Source organism: Hippopotamus amphibius, chromosome 3 (assembly GCF_030028045.1).
Source record: "Hippopotamus amphibius kiboko isolate mHipAmp2 chromosome 3, mHipAmp2.hap2, whole genome shotgun sequence".
In the NCBI taxonomy this organism is placed as follows: Eukaryota; Metazoa; Chordata; class Mammalia; order Artiodactyla; family Hippopotamidae; genus Hippopotamus; species Hippopotamus amphibius.
In genome coordinates, this window is record NC_080188.1 from 73,022,335 (window position 1) to 73,043,338 (window position 21,004).

At 37.8% G+C, this 21,004-nt stretch overlaps 1 protein-coding gene across 1 annotated transcript in view; it reads right to left on the minus strand.

Annotated features, from left to right (window-relative positions):
* The window catches only part of RNF150 (ring finger protein 150), a 254,113-nt gene that overhangs the window by 93,193 nt on the left and 139,916 nt on the right, over positions 1-21,004 (minus strand). Inside the window, exon 2 of the mRNA XM_057727310.1 lies at positions 1,562-1,812. Within this exon, the coding sequence (XP_057583293.1) occupies positions 1,562-1,812 (251 nt within the window). The remainder of the gene's footprint in view (positions 1-1,561; positions 1,813-21,004) is intronic.

A 21,004-nucleotide genomic window follows, 5' to 3' on the forward strand; every position in this document is an offset into this window, starting at 1 on the left:
GGGAAACAATGTTATTAGTATATTGTTGTCTATGAGAGTATAAGCAGTGTAAAATTATTACACTACTGCAGGAATGTTGTTAATATTAGTATAAACAGTATTACTATATTGTTGGTTAATGTATAAATTGATTCAACCTTTCTGGCAGACAATTTGGCAGTATCTATTAGAGTTTAAAATACATATACCATTGCCCTCGCTATAAGACTTCCAGAATTTACCATACAGATATACTCACAAATGTGCTGTGTCACATGTACACGTTTGTGTGTGTGTGTGTTCTTTTGTTTTGTTTTTTTGCTAAGAGAAAACATCCATTAAATAGGAGCTGGTTACATAAATGTGGTATATGTAGAAAAGAAAACATTACGCAGCATCCCTCGTTGTCCTGCAGTTCACAGATACTGTGTATTTTACAAACTGAAGGTCTGTGGCAATCCTGCATGGAGCAAGCCTGTCACGCCATTTTTCTGACTGCATTTGCTCTTTGTGTCTCTGTGTCACATTTTGGTAATTCTCACAATACTTCAAACTTTTTCAATATTATTACCTTTGTCATGGTGATGTGTGATCAGCAATCTTCGATGTTACTATTGCAAAAAGATTACGGTGAGCTGAAGGCTCGGATAATGGTTAGCATTTTTTAGCAATATTTTAAAATTAAGGTACTTACACTGTCTCTTTTTTTTAGATGTAATGCTATTGCACACTTGATAGACTACAGAACAGTATAAACATAACTTTTATGTGCACTGGGAAACCCAAAAATTCCTGTTGACTTATTTTATTGTGCTTCATTGCAGTGGTCTGGAATCAAACTTGCAATATCTCAAAGCTCCGCCTGTACAGTCAGTAGAAATGAGAAGGCAACTTGGGTTGAGTGTTGATAGGAATTAATCTCCAAGATGAAGTGAAGTGAGAAAGTACAGAGTTAAGTGTGCTATCATTTGTTTAAACACACACACACACACACACACACAAACACAGACACGTGTTTGTAAGCACATAAAATATCCCTGGAAAAGAAGATATTTCAGGGACAGAAACTGGATAACCGAGGGACAGACACAGGAAGGCAATTACCTTCAATTACCTTTAATTGTACACTATTTTATACTAAATATATATGCATTATCTGTTCCAAAATGAATTACTTTTAAAAATACCTTTTATTTTTTGTCTCCTTCGGTTCACCAGGGGGACATCCTGGTTCTCTCCAAATCATGTTGACACTATTAGGATAATCTCAGCTCCCTTCCTCCTTCTGCCTTTATTCTGTGCCTAAATATCAATAAATAATTTCCCCCAAATGAGCAACAGGACTGTGGGACAAAGCCCCTCCATGCTACAGAACAATGCTAGTAAAACATCAAAATATGTGTATTTGGAAAAGATCTGAAAAACTATTCAGCAAATGTTAACAGCTTAACATTTGAGTGGGGGCATCATAGGTAATTTTGGTTTTGTCTTGATATTTTCTGTGATTTCTAAAGTTTACACAATAGTATGTCTTACTTTGGTCATAATTTTTAAGTTTTTTCTTTAATTTTCTGCTCCTCACCTGGTTTCTGTCCCTGGCATTTGCATATCGAAACCTCTGGATATAATAGAAGACCAGCCAGGCGAGGGAAATAATCATCAGGACGATGAAGGAGATGGAGACGAACACAACCGAGGTGCGGCTGACGTATTTCTGCAAGTTCCGGGTCCCGATGGTGATGTACATCGTCACAGTGATGTTTCTCTCCAGAAGGCTTACTATCTCCTTCCCTTTGGGCTCAGGAATCATTATTGCCACGATGTCTTCTACACCTGTTGTGAGGGGACAACCGGGTAAGAGAATGAAAATCACAGTAAAATATGCGGACAAAGGAACAGGTACCAAATAATGACACTTCTTTCAATGATTCTATGCCAGACCAAATAGCCAGGTCGAATTCTCAGGTCCGATAGCCAGAAATGAAGTCGAATTTTCTCTTTCTTCAGCTACCTTGGGATGCTGCTGTCTTGTGTATGAGAAAGGAACCTAAAGCAAATTCATGATTTTGGTACCCGCGAAGTCATGATCATGCTAGTTTCCAGCTCCCTAAGGTGTTGGTCCTGGTCTAGCAGAGATGGACCCTTCCCAATCAGTGAGGGTTACAGTTCTGTGTTGTATTTCACAGATTCCTCTGCAGAGGATAAAATGCCCAAATTTATGCCATTTGTCTGTGAGCTCTCTCCTTCCCCCCAGAGACACTAGGAACACTTAATTACAGATTTCTACTAATCATTCCCAAAGTGGTTTTATCCTGCAATGAGTATCCAAAGCAACCCCACAGTAGGTTTTTCTTTTTTATTAAAATATAGTTGATTTACAATATTATATTAATTTGAGGTGTACAGCATAGTGATTCAGCATTTTTATAGACTATACTTCATTAAGGAGTTATTACAAGATAATGGCTATAATTCCCTGTGCTATACTCTCTTTGTTGCCTATCTATTTTAATACATAGTAGTTTGTATCTGTTAATCCCATACCCCTAATCTGTCCTTGCCCCCTTCTTTCTCCCCTTTGGTAACCACAAGTTTGTTTTCTATATCTGTGAATCTGTTTCTGCCAAAGAATTTTTCTTAACAAGCTCTAATATGACCTGCCAACATAAAGTAATGGTCTCAGAATTATCTTCTGCTTATTTTACCTAATTCAATGTAAACAGCTAGTGTATCCTCATACCAAGTAAAGGGAGGATGGAAGCTGTACAGATCACTCCAGGATGGTTTTACATCTGCTCTCAAATACTTCACCACAAGGCACCTGTTATTGGACAGTTTGAAGCAGAAGTGGTACCTTTCTTGGGCTTCCCTGGTGATGCAGTGGTTAAGAATCCACCTGCCAATACAGGGGACACGGGTTTGATCCCTGGGCTGGGAAGATCTCACCTGCCACGGAGCAACTAAACCCGTGCACCACAACTACTGAGCCTGCGCTTTAGACCCTGCGAGCCACAACTATTGAGCCCATGTGCCACACGTACTGAAGCCCACACACCTAGAGCCTGTGCTCCGCAACAAGAGAAGCCACCACACTGAGAAGCCGGCACACCGCAGCAAAGAGTAGTCCCCACTTGCCACAACTAGAGAAAGCCCATGCACAGCAACAAAGACCCAACACAGCCATAAATAAACAAACAAACCAACAAATAATACAATAAATCTTCAGAAAAAAGGTGGTACATTTCTTCAGTCTGTGTTATCTGAGCCATTGTCCCTGTTCTTCATGACAATCTGAGGCATAGCCTCCTGGTGAGGAGTTCAGGGGTCTTTAGTAAGGATATGCTACCAACTCCAAAAAGGCCAACTCAACATGCCACTGTGGCCAATGCACAGATTAGAACATCAGTTTCACTAGGATCAGGGATCAGCCCAATTCAAGTCCATGCCTATAATGTTCTTCCACATGGAAACATCCTATTACTTGGGATCACTGCAAATTAAAGTGCAAATTTGCAATTAGGATGTAGATTCTGAACAAAATTAAACACCACTTCAGCTGCTTGAAGCTGGCCTTATTCACGTGCTGAGGTCAGTCAGTGAGATGGAACTACCAGATTATATTTGTTCAGGATGTTGCAAGTCTCTTAGAAGCTATTTAGGGCTTTCACTTGACCTTGCTCTCTCTGCAGTTTTTCCATCCTAAATTCTTTGATGGTATTTCACTTAGACTGAATGAGTACTTTTAAAAGCTAACTAGATACAAACGTGTCTGTGTATGAGACATTAATTATATGATTTTTTTAAATTCCCAAGACCTTTGCACTGGCTCAACAGCAAGATCACAAAACTACCCAGTGTTTAGATGTGGCTGTTATTTCTGGGAATTAGTGGAACGGAAGGCTTAGATTCCAACTTTGCAGAATTTACTGACAATTCTGATGCTCGCTCTCTCATCATGTTTACTTTGGCTAATGGCTGCATGTGGTCTGAGGTTTTGTGAGGAATTAAAGCTGCTGGCTGGCAGGTTTTGTCTCTACATAAATATGATCTTCTTTGCATACTGGACTAATTTGGCCTGGTGAAGCTCATCCCAGTGCTGTAACCACTTTGTAGATATTTAATCAGTGATAGAATCACAAGTTTTCACTTAATTTTTTTATTTATATTTTTTAAGCATGTCTATTCAAGGCTCCAGAAAGAGATTTTTTTTGAGGATGAGATCTTGGGATTATTTACATAAGGCTCTGTATGCTCAGACATGACAATTTTTACACTTTTTAGTCAAATTACCAGTATATTCCTTTATGGTTTCTAGTTTCAATACTCTGCTTAGGAAGCTGTTCTCCACCAAAGAAGACAGAAATACTCATCTAAAATTGCTTTTCAAAACCGTAAATGTAGTTTTACTTCTCACATTTAAATCTTGAACAATCTGAATGTGATTCAATAACAACACAGCATTTATTGAGCACTTGTGATGGGCAGAGAGGAGACAGATAGAATGCAATTTATTTTTCCCCTAGATTCTCAGACATACTGGGGTCTACGTTTGGATTTATTTTTTATTGTAAGGTGGATCTATCTTTTGCTGACCCAATACCAGGCTCTTTTAGTTGTGGAGCTCTAACATATTTACTATTTGGTGGCCTAACTCTTTCTTCACTAATTTCCCCCTACAATATTCCTATTATCTACTTATATTGAGACTGTAGAGCCTAACGGTGAAGAATTGGGCTCTGGAACTGGATAGTTTTTTTCAAACCTCAGCTCAGCATGTGAAAAACAGGCAACCAAATTTTGGATATCCACAAAGTTTTAAATTACCCATCATCCATTTTCAGGACTCTTCCTATAAGGTATAATCAGCTCTTTTAAAGCATTTATTTTAAACTTAAGTGCTTAGTTACACTACCTGTGTTATTCATCCCACTTCTGTGCCTTCATGATATATCAAGTCTGCTTGAAAGGACAGTGAAAATGGAAATGGGGCAGTTCTTTTCATCTGGACCTCAACCTTATTTCATCTTCAATACTCATAATGAATTTCTCTGTTTGATGATGGTAAAAAAATAGATGGGATTCTGGGATATTTCTCCATGCACTTTAGGCTATGTATTGTACATGATAAAAAGAGATACTGAGGGTGTGCATTTATCTCAATAGAAACAGTCATTAAGAATTTAGGTATTCAAAAATTTAGGTATTTAGGGTGTCCAAAAATGGTACAAAGTGGACTTGATGAATTATCTGAGCAGTCTGATCAATGCACAAAATCTAGGGCCAAAAGCTGCTATAGGATCTAATTTGTTCAAATGAGACATGTGCACCAATGCTAGTTTTCAGACAATTCCCAGATCTTTGCTTCACTCTGGAAGATGCAGCTAGTGTGCAGGAGAAGCGAGCAGATTCTCCCCAGGTAGGCTGTGGTGTAACTGCTTCTGAGGGTGTGTGTGAGGGAGGGAGGCGAGAAGCGGGATGATGACAGAGAGAGCGCTAAAAGCCCAGCTGAGTGTTAACTCCTCAGAGTTAAGTGCTGCCCCAAGTATCGAATCTATGACACACAGGAGGCTCTGAGACTTGGGGAAGAGAAGCTAATGAATAGCATATTTTGTATGGGTAAAATCTACAAAAAGACCCTGCTATTTAGGCAATGCTATGTTTACTCTGACTTCTAGTCACTGCAATACAGAGTGCCTCTTTTTGCGAAATGATGTCAGCCTACCATCTATTTTCCTCGCAAAGGCACTTTCTACTTCTGAGTGATCGCTGCTGTGTAATTACCGTGTATCCTGGAAAAGCTCTTCAGCCCTGCAAGAGAACGTGTGACCAGGACACACATGACCTTGCTGCCAGACAAACAGCAGGAGCCGCCCATAGTTTTAGTGCTTCCTTTTCCCTGGAGAGGGTTCAATGGCCATCATCTAATTTGGTACATGCAGGTAAGTAAGGAATCAAAATAAAAGTTTAAAAAAGCCAAAGAATGTTGAATAACCCGGAAATCCTTTACTTATGAATTCAAAGCCAGGCTGTTTAAACACTGTGTTAATAGAATGCTTAGAAAAGCAGCAGAGGGCTAGATATTTTACAGCCTTGGCAGCCCCATTCCTCCCTGTGCTTCTGGAGGGTGATAAAATCCCTCCTAAGTTCATGCGAGCAAAAATCCTTTTTCAATTCTCTGCATCCTCTCTCTCCTAATCCTTACTTTAGTTTCATGGATGGCCCTTTAGAATTTAGTCAACACTAAGAGAAACCTGTAGTTTTCATTTGTATATATTTTCTATTTATACACTTAATACCTACTTTTTATAAGAGTTAGCTCTCGATTATCATCTATTCTCAAATGAGATAATGTAGGTGAAATGATTTACAAAGCCCACAAAATACCATCGAAATGTAAAGTAATACCACTTTCTGCATTAACTTAAAAATTATTGTTAACAAACATAGATGCAAAAATAAAGCACTCACAAATAGAACCCAACCATATAGTAAAAAATCTTCATGATCCAGGGGATTTATCCTAGGAAGGTGAGGGTGACTTGTTATTGTGTTTCAGCACATTAACAGTTAAAGGAATAAAGCATATGGTTATCTGGTGTAGCTAGCTGTCCTCCAACATGTGCTCTCTTGCACGTCTATGGTTTTAGTGTTTCAGATGGGCAGGCTTTTAAGTGAAAAGCATTAATTATCAGCAGCCTCCCTTGCAGCTAGATGTGGCTATGTGATGAATATCTGGCCATTGAGATGTTGTCTTATCAATAAAAGGGCTGAGTATGTGCACCCCAGATCCTGTCTCTCCTTTTCTCTGACTTAACATGTAAAAATATAGAGCAGCCAGCTTCTTAGAGATGGAAGCCATATGTTGAGAATGGCACCCATTCCTCATTCTTATTAAGAGAAATATATGGAAATTTACTTAACGTAATATAAAGCATCTTCCAGAAATAGTACATTAAATGGAAGAAACGTTAGAAGTTTTCAATTCAAATCATGAATAAGACAAGGATGAGCCAATATTTAAAGCAAAAGTAACATTTGGTGCAAAGACACTAGGAATTAGAGTGGTACATCTTGGAAAGGAAGAGTACAAACTGTCATTATTTGAGGGATCATATGACCATCTAAAAAAGCGAAGATAACTCAGCTATTTTTTAAAAAATTTATTTATTTATCTTACTGGCTGTGTTGGGTCTTTTTTGCTGTGCACGGGCTTTCTTTTCAGTTGTGGTGAGTGGGGGCTACTCTTCGTTGTGGTGCGCAGGCTCCTCATTGCCGTGGCTTTTCTTGTTGCGGAGCACAGGCTCTAAGCATGTGGGCTTCAGTAGTTGCAGCACATGGGCACAATAGTTATGGCTCACAGGCTCTAAAGCACAGGCTCAATAGTTGTGGTGCATGGGCTTAGTTGCTCCGCGGCATGTGGGATCTTACTGGAGCAGGGATCGAACCCGTGTCCCCTGCATTGGCAGGTGGATTCTCAACCACTGCGCCACCTAGGAAGCCAACTCAGCTATTAAAATTAGGCGAATGCTCAGTAAAATACAAGATTCAAGATCAACATACAAAAATTAGGAGGTTCCTATACACCAGTAATACCTCACCAGAATATGTAATGGAAAAAGTGATCTATACATATAGCAGCAGAAGTCATAAAATATCTAAGGATAAACCTAATAAATACTAGCCTTATATGAAGAAAACTATACATAAAGTTTCTTTGTAAGACATCAAAAATTTCTGAAGAAGCAGATTTTATTTCAATCAAAGGGTTATTCAGTACTACGTATTTAGTTTCCAAACATATATGATTTTTAAAGTTATGCATTTGTAACAATTATTATTTTGCTATTGTTGCATTATGGTCAAAGGAACATAGTCTCTTGATATTGATCCTCAATCATCTAATATACTTCTTTGGGGATAAATGTTCCATTTGTATTCAGAAATATTGTATTCAAAAATATTATGTGTTGTGTATACACCTCATTGATTAAGCGTATTAATTATATTTAGATCTTCCATATCTCTGTTTATTTTTGTCTGCCTGATTGCCTCAAACAGGAGTGTCAAAATGTCTCTGTTCTCTCTCTGAAATTCTGTCAGTTGCTGTTATACTTTGAGTATGTATAGTTAACTACATGTGTGTTTATGACAGTTATATCCACTTCCACTACTGTTGCTGTAGAGAGGGCTGATGCCATCATGATTCTTGTTGTTTGGAAGTGATCCGCTCTTCCTCTTTGTAACCTTTTGGAGTTATATTTGGGAACAGTCTTTGATATTCTTAAATGTCACTAGGTCTATTTATAAGTATTCACTCGTTAGTTTGGTAGTACATGAACACTTGCAATTCAAGCTATTTCATTCTTCCTTTCATTCTAAAACATTTTAGAATGTTTTATCTAAACATTTATCTTCATACTTTATTGAAATATTTCCTCCTATGTTTTTTTCTCTCCTGTGATTCCTATTACCCTGTTCTTCTAGTCACCATTTTTTTAATACTTCCCCCCTCATTAAAAAAAACTTTTTATTTTGAAATAATCATAAACTAATAAGTGGTGAGAATAGTACACAGAGGTCCCATGCACCCATTTCCCAGCTCCCTCCAGTGGTGGCATCTTACATATTAGAGTGCATTATCAAAACAAGAAATTGGCACAAAACAATTAACTAGATTATAGGACTTACTCGGACTTCACTAGTTTTGGCAAAACTACATACAAAATGTCTTTGTATAAAACTCTGTGACATTTTATCACATGTATACAGTCATATAACTACTGCCCACAATTAAAATATGAAAATATTCCATCACCACAAAGGAATACCCTCCCCTTCTCTTTCCCCTTCTCTAACCCCTGATGTCCACTTAGCTATCTCCATCTCTTCAATTTTGTCATTTCTAGAATGTTATACAAATGGAACCATACAGTAGGTAAGCTTTTGAGATTGGCTTTTTCTCACTTAGCATAATGCCGGTAACATCCATCCGGGCTGTCAGGTTGCATGTATCAGTAACTCATTCCCTTTTGTTGCTGAGTAGTATTCTGTGGTATGGAACACAGTATACCGGAGTTTAAGTGTTCACCCACTGATGATAAACATGTCAGTTATTTCCAGTTTTTGGCTATTAAGAATAAAGCTGCTATGAACATTAGTGTATAAGTTTTTGTATGAATAGAAGTTTTCATTTTTCTGGGATGAATGCCAAGAAGTACAATTATTAGGTTGTTATGACAGCTGCATGTTTGGTTTTTAAAAGAAATTGCCAAACTCTTTTCCAGAGTGGCTGTATCACTTTATGTTCCCATCAACAATATATGAATGGTCCAGTTTCTCAGCATCCTTGCCAGCATTTGGAATGATCACTATTTTTTATTTTAGCCATCATAATAGAGGTACAGTGATATTTCATTGTCTTTCATAATTTCTCTTTGTCCATTCTGGCTGACACGTGGAAGAGTTTCTCAAGCTGATCTTGTAGCTCATGAATCTGTCTTTAGCTGTATCTGTTCTGTATTTTATCCCATTTATTGTGTTCTTTAATATTTAAACTATGATATTTTTTCATACTACACGTTTATTTGTGGTTCTTTTTTTTAAACAACCTCTAGCTCCTGCTGCATAGACTCTTCCCTTACTTAATATTTGTGGTCCATCTTTTCAGTCACTCTTTGAAGCTAGTATCTACTCACTTTGCACTTTCTTGAATAATGGCGATACTCCTCAGTTGTCTTGTGAGCTCCTGTGTCCCTGGTGGAATCAGCTACTCTGCCTGGTCATGTTTTCTGGGGAATAACCATGGCAGGGGCCCTAGTTTTGTTCTTCCAGAAGCTTAAGGAGAAATATGAATAAGCTCAGATGGCCTCAGGCACCACAGAAGAGTCAGCGACTCCTCCTGTTCAGGCAGATCCTTCAATATCACGGACTGTTTGACTTCCTGTCACTTGGCCTCCTCCCCCACTGGAGGCGCTGCTGAAGTTCAGGCCTCCTAAGTCATGAGTTATCTCCCAGATCCTTATAGCTATACTGCTCTGTCCATCACCCAGTCCAACCCAATTTCCTACCCATGTTCTGCTCCTCAAACCCTTCCTCTATGACTCTTGGAAATTTAAGTCCCTGGTCATCAAATGCTCTAGCAGCTTCCTTCTCTTCTTGGAATGATGACTTCACTCCCTTGATCCTACATCTTCTTGCTTTGATTGAGCTGACTGCCCTGTAAGGACACTGCTTTGTCTGCACTGTGATTAAGGGGTAAATATTTTTTTACATTTGTATCCATTTTTATTAAGCTCACATAGCTCAGGGCCAGAAGATGACTGGGTGTCCATGCTCCTTCTTGCTACTTCCCAACCTTTACTCCTAACCTCATTCTATTCTCCTTCAAAAACCACTTATCTTTTGAGATTCTCTCCACCTGGATGGATAAAACGCTCTCTCCCCTCTCCTTGCCTCATCTGCCAACCTCCTGTTCATCTCTTTTATCACCCCCTTTAGCTCCCCTAGCTATAAAAATCATCCTTCTCGGACTGGAATTTTATTTTATTTTCACGTACAGGGTTTTTAAAATTGTGGTAAAATACATATAACAAAATTTACCGTCTCAATCATTTTTAAGTATACAGTTCAGTGGCATTAAGTACATTCACACTGTTGTGCAACCATCAGCACCATCCATCTCCAGAATTCTTTTCATTTTGCAGAACTGCAGCTGTGTACCCATTAAACAATATGCTCCCCTCCTCTGAGTCCCTGGCATCCATGATTCTACTTTCTGTCTCTATGAATTTGACTATTCTAGATACTTCCTATAACCAGAATCATACAGCATTTGTCTTTTGGGGACTGGCTACTTTTATTTAACATAAAGTAAATCCTCAAGGTTCATTCATGTTGCAGCATGTGTCAGATTTTCCTTCCCTTTCATGAATGAATAATACTCCGTTGTATGTACTTAACTATATTTTGTTGATCCATTTATCCATCAGTGGACACTTGGGTTGCTTCTACCTTTTGGCTACTGTGAGTAATGCTGCTATGAACATGATGTACAAATATCTGTTCATGGACTGGAATTTTAGTATTCACAAGGATAATCTGCCCACTTTTCCAGCCTGTTGGTTGTGTTTTCCCATCTTCTCCATCGACTCTCCTTTTTCCCCGGTCCTTCTTAGATACACATTCCCACTACCTTACCCTGGCCCTTGTCACTCCTAGAAACTGCACCACCTCTGATCCCAAAGATGCCACTTTCTTACTACCCATCAGCCCCCTCCTGGCTTCACTTCTGTCCTTACCCAGCCTAGATCGCACGGTCCGTATAAGAACTCCTCTAAAAATGCTCTTAGCTCCCTTGCTCTTCCATTTCTCCATAGAATGTGCCCTACAAAATTTGCTTTTCCTATGCCTCCATTTCATCATGGGAACACAGCTAAGAGAACAATCTCACAAGTCATCTATTTTCTCCTTGAATTTATGATTCCTTTCCTTGAATGAACCTCCCCCCTCCTTTCTTAGCCCCTGATGCCCACGTATCTGTTCTCCATCTCTATAATTTTGTCATTTCTGGAACGTTGTATAAATGGAATCATGCAGTATGTAACCCTTTGAGATTGGCCTTTGGCTTTTTTTTCACTCAGCATGATGTAAAACACCCATTATACTCTATTCCAGACCTGCTTTCCCTCTGTCCAAGTGGTGACCTCATACCTTTATCTCTCTCCTCAAACCTCCTGTATGCCCATCCACATTCCCACCCACATTCTCTATTAGCGATCTTACTGCATAAGTCACTGAGAAAAAAATACCCATTTGAGGGAAATATCCTGCCTTATTATTAAATGAGGTGATACACAGTGAAGAACTCAGCACAGAGCCTGCCATATAAAAACCACAATATAGATGTTGTTTTATTGGTATTATTATTGTCTTACCACCACCAAATCTATCCTGAAACCCATGTACTGCTACACTTGTTGGGGATGGGAAAGATGTTGTCTGCGACACAGTCTTCACCTGGACAATAACAATAGTTTTCGGGGGATAAAAACAAATTCCTAGTAGAGTGACTTCAGGAGTGTAGAAACTGATCATTTAGGAACCAAACTGATAACCTGCAGTGCAAACCAACGGACATGATTCCTCCAGAAGACCTCTAAGTTCAAAACATTAAAGGTTCATCTGAGTTGTGAGGCAAAAACTGGTCATCTGTGCTCCCTCAGTGCCTTGCTGACAACTTGAAATATGTCAAATGCCAGGTTACTAAAGTGCACTTTATTAGTTTTTTTAAATGAAGCCAAAATCATAATTTATTAATTAACATATGTCAGCCATATGGACCAGTTGCTTTTTCTTTTTTGAATGAATTATTCTTCAACTCTATAGTGCTTAACAATTTTTGAAAGTTTCCCACCCATGACTTCATATAATCCCGTAACAACCCTTTTTCCCTCCAACCCCTGCATCGGCCCCTCCCCTGTGCCCTCTCCCCACGGGTCACCGCTAGCTTGTTCTCCATATCCGTGAGTCTGCTCCTTTTTTGTTTCATTCTCAAGTGCACTTATTTATGCACCAGATCCTTTAACTGGAGATCTGTTACTACACTTAAAGGCAGACACTCAATAACAACTAACTTTTATGAGGTCAAAAAATCTTTAAAGGAGATGCTAACAATAGCCAACTTTATTTTCCTTAGAAAAGCTCTAGTAACTTATTTAACTCACTGATGTCGGTTCTTCAGCTACATTTGAGATGATCAATGACTCACGTTTAAAAAAAAATTCATATTTTTTTTTCTAATTTACACGTGTGCAGAATTTTCTGTGAATTTGTGATAATGTAGGGGAGTGATGAATATAAAATAAGGTATTTTATTTACAGCTCCACCTGTAAGCATTTCCTTAGAACATATTCAGTAAATCAGACCAAAAGATAACTTACTTCTAGTTTTTGTGAGAATTTTAAATAGTTAAAAAACGATACAGGGTCCAGGCTGACATAAAACATAAAATACTAAATTGACTATTACAATAATTCAGTTTTTAAATTGGAGCAAATAATCATGCTTAGAGAATCTTCTGTTTACATATAAAATGTTTTAAGTTCTAATTTTAGTTTGTACAAAAACCAATATACGTGTAAGTCTCATTAAGGAGCAGAATAATGGAATTGCAGGATAGGAGGTTACAAGAGATCAAAACTCCCCAGCATTTTCTCTTCCTAGTAATCTAATAAATGAAATTAAATAGCAGATTCATTTATCATAACTTCTAGCTGGGTGACCTTGGAAGGTTTACTAAATCTTCAAGCTTCGGGTTCATTATCTCCAACACTCTAATTGTAAGCATATCTAATTCAAAGGGTTGCGTGAGGATTAAATGAGATAATGCATATATAGAACCCAGAGCATAGTAAGTGCTCAATAAATACTAATAGTTATTATCACCAAATCATCTGTCATATAATTATTTAAAACATTCTAGACAGTGTGAAACTTGCATTTAGACCAGAGGCGGTAGGTAGAGGTGGAAGGAACACACCAACCCTGGCTTCCACTGGGGTCCGAAAACAAAGGATGAGCTTCTGGACAACCTAGAGCACTTGAATATTACAGGGACCCCTTGAAACAGCTGGGAGCCATGAGGCCCATGTCGAGCAAATTCCCATCTCTGCAACTTGAAAGGATGAACTTTTCACCTTATGTTGGTCAATGAAAGGAAACTCTGTAGCATTTAAATCAAAAATTAATCTTCAAAGGAAAAAATGAACATAAATGGGTTCAATTAATGGCCCAACTCATGTTGCTTTCTTAAGGCAGTGAAAAATAAATTTTTCACTAAACAATTTTTAGTTTGAAACAGTCACATAATCAACACAAATAGGGATTTGTATTTTGTTCTGCCTTGAACTACCAGGAAAAATCACATCAATTATTCCCCACTAGACTATTTTTAACAATGCAGGGCCAGAATTTATAATTACAATTTAAAAAGTCATATTATCTTGGATTTAATGAACTTCTAGGTATTTATTTTCTGTACCTTTGCACAAAATAGAGAAATATATATGAATCATATCTTTTCATAATTTTTCTTATTTGTTTGGTAGAAATGACCTGGAATTCTCAATTCATTGCATAATTATTACATGCCTCATTACTTTACTTGACGCATCTCTAGTTTCTTTTTAATATTCTCTGAAGTTGTTTTCAGTAGTCTTTGAAAACTAGAAGTGAAAATTCCCTTTATTAAAAGTTCAGATTGGAAAATCCCTTTCTTAAGAGCAATTAAAGTTAACTAGTTTTGGTTTCTAGAAGCTGGGAGTCCCCACACAGTTTTCCCTATGGTAAGATCACATAGATTGTGAATTCAAGAAATAATATTAAGGTCAGTTAAAAGGCCAACTGTTAACATAGTGAGAAAACATATCAAAAATGACAGAACTCGATGATATACCTTGCTGGATAGTAAACGGCTTCTCAGAGCCCAAATTCCAAAATGAAAACACTGCATATCCTTTGGCTGGACCCATAAATTCTAGCAACTGGTTGTGATAGACATTGGTATGAAATGCTTTTAGACTAAAAGGTAAGTGAATCAAGTTTATAAGGCTCCTTGGTCTTTCTGCCTCCATCAGTAGATCTCAGGACAGGGTAAATGGGTATATTTCATCAGGATCTCAGGCCTAGGAAGGGGAGAAAAGTTGGAAAATTGAGTGTGTATTTTGAAAAAGCTCCATAGATCTGAAATACATTCTATACTATAAGTCAAGGAGTGTCTACAGCAGATGCTGTCCAGTACGCACCCATATCCCCTAGCCCACATCATTTTAGTACACACTGTCTTGACTTTCAATTGCCAGCACCTGGATTTCTGTGCATAAATGGCTTTCCTTGACCACTAGAATCACTTGAACTACGTGTGGGTAAGGAGGAATCACCACCACTGGAGAGCAGTCTTAACCGAGTGACTGAGAAAGCTGGTGCATAAATACCTCAGCTCCTCCTCCCGGCGCTGGTAAAACTTTGTGGCATATTTCCAAGCCATTGTCCCAGGGCTCCCCAGTGGGATTAAATTTCAGTGACTCACGGTGGTAACTTGCTTAATAACAGACACTTCATTGGCTTCTTTCCTTTCCTGTCACATTTCTCCATTCCCCAACTGGTGTTTCCTGGAATCACCTCTCAAAGAAATGGCCTGTACTTGAATCCTTGCCTTAAGTCTGCTTCTGGGGAAACCCAAACTAAGACTGTGCCAAAATTATTACTCTTCTTTTCTTTCTTTATAGTTCTCTGATATCCTAAACACTAGCTCTAATGGCTTATATTTTAGTGACATATACTGCTTCATAAATATCACTCTTCAATAGGTTTATAGATAGAAAAAAAAATCAAAAGCAAAAACATGAACTCCTCCCTACCTATTTTTAACCAAGAAAAAGAGAATCATTTAGCAGAATTACATCTTTCATATCTTCTCATGCCCACCCATGCTCATATAGTTGTAGTTACATATAGCTACTGAAAACTACCATTCAAACCACCTATCTGAAGGGAGAGTCAAGCATCCTTCTCTGCCATCTCCACCCTTAAGGGAGAAGGATATTCTTTGGATATTTAGCATCCACTGAAATCACTGAACGTATCAGTCATTCTACAAGGCTTGCTGTCCAACATGTTAGCCGCTAGCCACATGCTGCCATTGAGTACTTGAAATGTAGCTAGCGTGGCCGAAGTATTGAATTTTTAATATTAATTTAAATTTAAATTTAAAACCATCACTCAGCTCAATTACTGGAAAACTTCTAAGTAGGTCTAAGACAACTTATGTAGGAGAATCTACTTTTTTCAAGTGTAACTTTTATAAAATCTAAATACAGATCAAGTAGTCTGATGAAAATGTAGCAACCAAACTGAGATGTGCTAAAGTGTAGAATACACACTGGAGTTTGAAGAACTAGCATGAAAAATATCATAAGAAATTATTAATATTTGACAATACTAATGAGATACTTTAACATTGATAAGATATTGAAATGATCATATTTTTGATAATTGGGTTACATTAAATATATTAAATTTAAATTCTCCTGTTTCTCTTTCCTTTTTTTCTTTTTCAACATGGCTACTACAAAGTTAAATTGCATATATGGCTCACATTATTTTTCTATTGGCCAGCACTGTTCAGTCACCTTCCCCACAACTTATATTTGCTAGACTAGTGGGTAAAATCATGGCTATATAAGAAGGTTAAGACAAAGAAATAACACTCCCTTTTCTTAAGGGGTTGACATTTCAAAAGGAATGTCACAAGTTCGGTAATAATACTGAAGCCAAACGAGCAAAATAAAAAGTAAAGGCATATAAAGCGTTCTCATGAAAAGCAGCTGTTTTCTTACATGAATAGATTACTGATATTAAAGTAAATTACAGAAAGCGATCTAAGAAACAAAGTTATTCTCTTTAAAAGCCTAGAAAGCTTGCTCTGCCTGAACAGTGACGTGAATGCTCTGCAAATGTCAGCTTTCTAGACTCGAATGGGATAAAACAATCAGGCAAGAAGGTCCTAGAAGGGAGCTCATCATCTGCTCTAACATCATCTTCTCCTTCACTTTACAGACGAGGGAAATATAGTGTCACCAGGTCAGGTGACTTTGTAAAGCTTAGAAATGACTTTGTAAATAAGTTCATTTGTACCCTTTTTTTAAAGATTTCACATGTAAGCAATATCATATGATATGTGTCTTTCTGTGTCTGACTTACTTCACTTGGTGTAACAATCTCTAGGCCCATCCATGTTGCTGCAAATGGCATTATTGTGTTCTTTTTTATGGCTGAGTAATATTCCACTGTATATATGTACCACATCTTCTTTATCCCTTCCTCTGGTTGCTGGACATTTAGGTTGCTTCCATGTCCTGGCTATTGTAGATAGTGCTGCAATGAACATTGAGGTGCCTGTATCTTTTTGAGTTATGGTGTTCTCTGGGTATATGCCTAGGAGTGGGATTGCTGGGTCACATGGCAACTCTATTTTTAGTTTTTTACGAAACCTCCATACTGTTCTCCATAATGGCTGTACCAATTTACATTCCCAGCAACAGCATAGGAGGGTTCCCTTTTCTCCTCACCCTCTCCAGCATCTATTGTTTGCAGATTTTTTGGTGGTGGCCACTCCGACTAGTGTGAGGTGATACCTCATTGTAGTTACCAGGGGATAAGGTGGGGGAGGGAAAAACTGGGAGATTGGGACTGACATATACACACTACTATATATAAAATAGATAACCAATAAGAACCTATGTACATCACAGGGAACTCTTACCCAATACTTTGTAATGGTCTATATAGGAAAAGAATTTTAAAAAAGAGGGGATATATGTATATGTATAACTGATTCACTTTGCTGTGCACCTGAAACTAACACAACATTGTAAAGCAACTATACCCCAATAAAAATTTTAAAAAAGAAATGATTTTATCCTTTCTCAAAGGAAAAGAAAAACATTCATCCTCAAATATATTGAATAACTTATGCTCCTATTAGTAAAACCCTTTCCATCATTGCAAAGCTCATACATTTGAACCAGTGGTTCTCAGATGGACCAACTCTTCTTGATAGTTCCCCTCATATAACCCTTCCATATTTCTAAATATGTTTATACTAATAGTTCTTGGATTATCAATTTTCTACTGATAACATTTTCTATTGATATCCTGGCCACGGTAGATACCTTAACTCACACTCACTCTACCATCCTTACATCCCCACCTAAGCCCTCACTGGATGAATCAATAGAATTCAGTGCAAATACTGTTCATTGTGGAGCCAGGTCGTATATTACAATTCTACCCCTTTTCTTCATTGTTCCTGAAGTTAATGATTGCATCATTCTTCCATTTGCCTGGTCTTCCATATTTCCATTGTTCCTCCCGCCCCCAGTGCTACTATCTCTGCCACATTTTCTAAAATCCTCAGACACATTAGTTCTACTTGTCTTTTAGACTGGGGCAATTCCCTCGTGGAACCCTCTGTGCTCCTGCTCCAATATGGCCTGAATGCTTTGAAGCTTGATATGCAGCAGTTTTCTTATCCTACATGGCAATCTAATGATGGGAAAATTTTACTTGACTTTTTACTTTTAAAGTCAACTGTAAAACTGTCTCTTATTTGTATTTTGCAGACATATATTAAATAAAAGCAAAACTACTGCCACCACCACAGACAGCCCAACACTCCACACATGGAAAACATTGATTGGTAGTCCCCATGACTATGTACAATAGAAAAGAGAACCCTTATTTTAAGCATTTGGTTGCCCCTCCAGCAAATGCTACCACAAGCCGTAGAAGTTTAGCCTCATTGCTGCCCAGACTTGGCTGTTTCCAAAGTAGCCCTGAGGTCTGGGGTACACAGGTGCTGGTGTCAGCAAGGTTTCCAGGGTTACTAACTATATATCACATCACTTTTGGAAAACAGCATCAAGAGACTTTTATGCTAAGGTAATGTGCATCCAGTTGGAATTTCAAGACAGGGCTTTATTATTGCGGTGGTGGTGGTGATGGTGGTGGCATCTGGTTCCTGCTTATCTAAATCTCATCTAAAGAAAGTGCCAATTTTAGACTAACCACTGAGGAGATTCCCGATGTGGGCAGAGCTATGGAAAACTGTTGCAGGACCACAGAGCTCTACTTCAGGAAGTCACCTGGAGACCACATGCCAAGTCCAATCTCCATATTTTGCAAAAGAGAAAACAGAGGCCTAGCAAGCTTATGCAACACAAAAAGGAGGCCAGTGGCAGCTTCTAAGTAGGCTTTAAAAACATTCAGAAAGATGAAAGTCACTGATTGGTAACAGATAAATTATGATCTTACAGATGGAGGTTGTCATTTTGTATAAGCCAAGCTTCTTGGAAGAAGGAAAATCATTTAAATATTCATATCAATAATTCTAACTCCTGGGCATTTTTCCTGTAATAGTAACAACTAAATGTGTAAACTGAAGCATCAAATCACAATCTTTCTCTTGGTTGTTTTTTTCCTAAATCGGATGAAACACAAACCTTGAGGACTTCTTAATTATTTGTCATCTGGCTTTGGAGGCAATAGTTGAAGCCAGTTATAGGTGAATGCTGACAGTTAGGCTGGGTCTTTTGGGCTGGCCAAAAAGCTCGTTTGGGTTTTCTGTAACACTGTATGGGAAAACAGGAGCGAACATTTTGGCCAACCCAATAGAAAGACCCAGACAGTCACAGGTCACCAAACAGAGAAATTAAGAGCCTTTCACTTCTTCAGAGAGAGCTTTGCCAAAATCCTTAGACACGGGAGTAAATTCACTGACTTGCTTTGTATAAAGAGACAGCGGCCAGTAACCAAAGAAGAGAAAAAAAGTCAAGAACTAATGAACAAGATGAAAAAGAGTTGTTTTTCCTTTCTTTTGGATCTGTTTTTTATTCGAATTTTCCAAATTATAGCTAGGTTATTCTAGACAACCCTACTAGTGCATAGCAATTCTGGCCTTTCTATTCACCGGCTCACACATGCCCACAGACTGCATTCTAAACAGCAGGGGACCAAAGGCCTCTTTGGACACCCATCACGGGGCTTCCGTATGCTGCCCCCACGGCCAATGCAGCGTGTTCATCATCTGGACCTAATCATTTCCCTGTGCTTATTCTAGAAATTGCTACTTGTTTTCTCTGTTGTAGACAACTCTGAAGTGAAACAAATGATAGCTTTCTTCACCACATTAACAACTTTTATTTGGAAAATCATTTACAAATATTAGTTTCTGGAGCCTCAGAACCACTCTAACATTACAATCATGAAACTTCATTTCCTCACAGAAAACACCACTCTGAATGTCAAGATTTCAAGCTCAGATAAGATTCTAACTAAGGCAAAAGACAGTTAACATATTTGAGTTGCTGAGCAACCGATAAAGCATCTTTCCAAATCTGAAGCTAATAAACATATTCTAAGGGAAATTTAAAGAGCAATAATTTATATGGGAATAATACTAACCAAAGGATAAATTTAGAAAGCAGACACAAGCATGTTTGATTTTTTTTCCCCAGTGTAATGATAGACTAATTATATCAAATGTAGAAAGACTAGAATCATATTAATACTCTCTTCAGAGAGTGTAAATCTAAAAGGAGTCAATTTGAGAACTAAAATCCTTAAAATTCTTAAAATAAGGCAAAATGTTTTCTGTGGAGGGGAAAAGGGGAAAGGGGCAAGATATGGGGATGGGATTAAACTACTACGTAAAAAATAAGTAAGCAACAAGGATATATTGTACAGCGTAGGGAAATACGACCATTATTTTTTAATAACTTTATTTTATTTTTTAAAATATTTATTTACTTAGGTTGCTCCAGGTCTTTAGTCATGGCATGCGGGATCTTAGTTGCGGTGTGTGAACTTCTTTGTTGCAGCATGCATGCGGGATCTAGTTCTCCGACCAGGGATTGAACCCAGGCCCCCCACACTGTGAATGTTGAGTCTTACCCACTGGACCACTAGGGAAGTCCCTGTAATAACTTTAAATGGAGTATAATCTATAAAAACATTGAATGACTGTGCTGAACCCCTGAAACTAATATTGTAAATCAACTATAGTTCAATAAAAAAATGGAAAAATTTTAAAGAGACATGACAAAGATATTCATTGGAGAAAAGTTTATAAAGATTAAAAACTGGAAACTACTGAAATGCTTAACAACAAAAGAATAGGTAAATCATTTGTATAATATATACCTATCATGAAATACGGTAATGAAGACATATGAACTACAGATTTTCTTCAACAAAAGAATTTCACAAACAAAATATGGATGGTGATCTTTTTTTCTTTGGCTGGTGTGGTTGTTACTTTTTCCAGCTTAATTGGAGTATAATTAACAAATAAAAATTATATATATTTTTAAAAAATACACACACGCAGAAAAACAAAATGTCTTCTGAAGATATATTCAATATAGTAAACCTGGCTTGTTTCCAAGAGGAAGGGATTTTACTGATAAT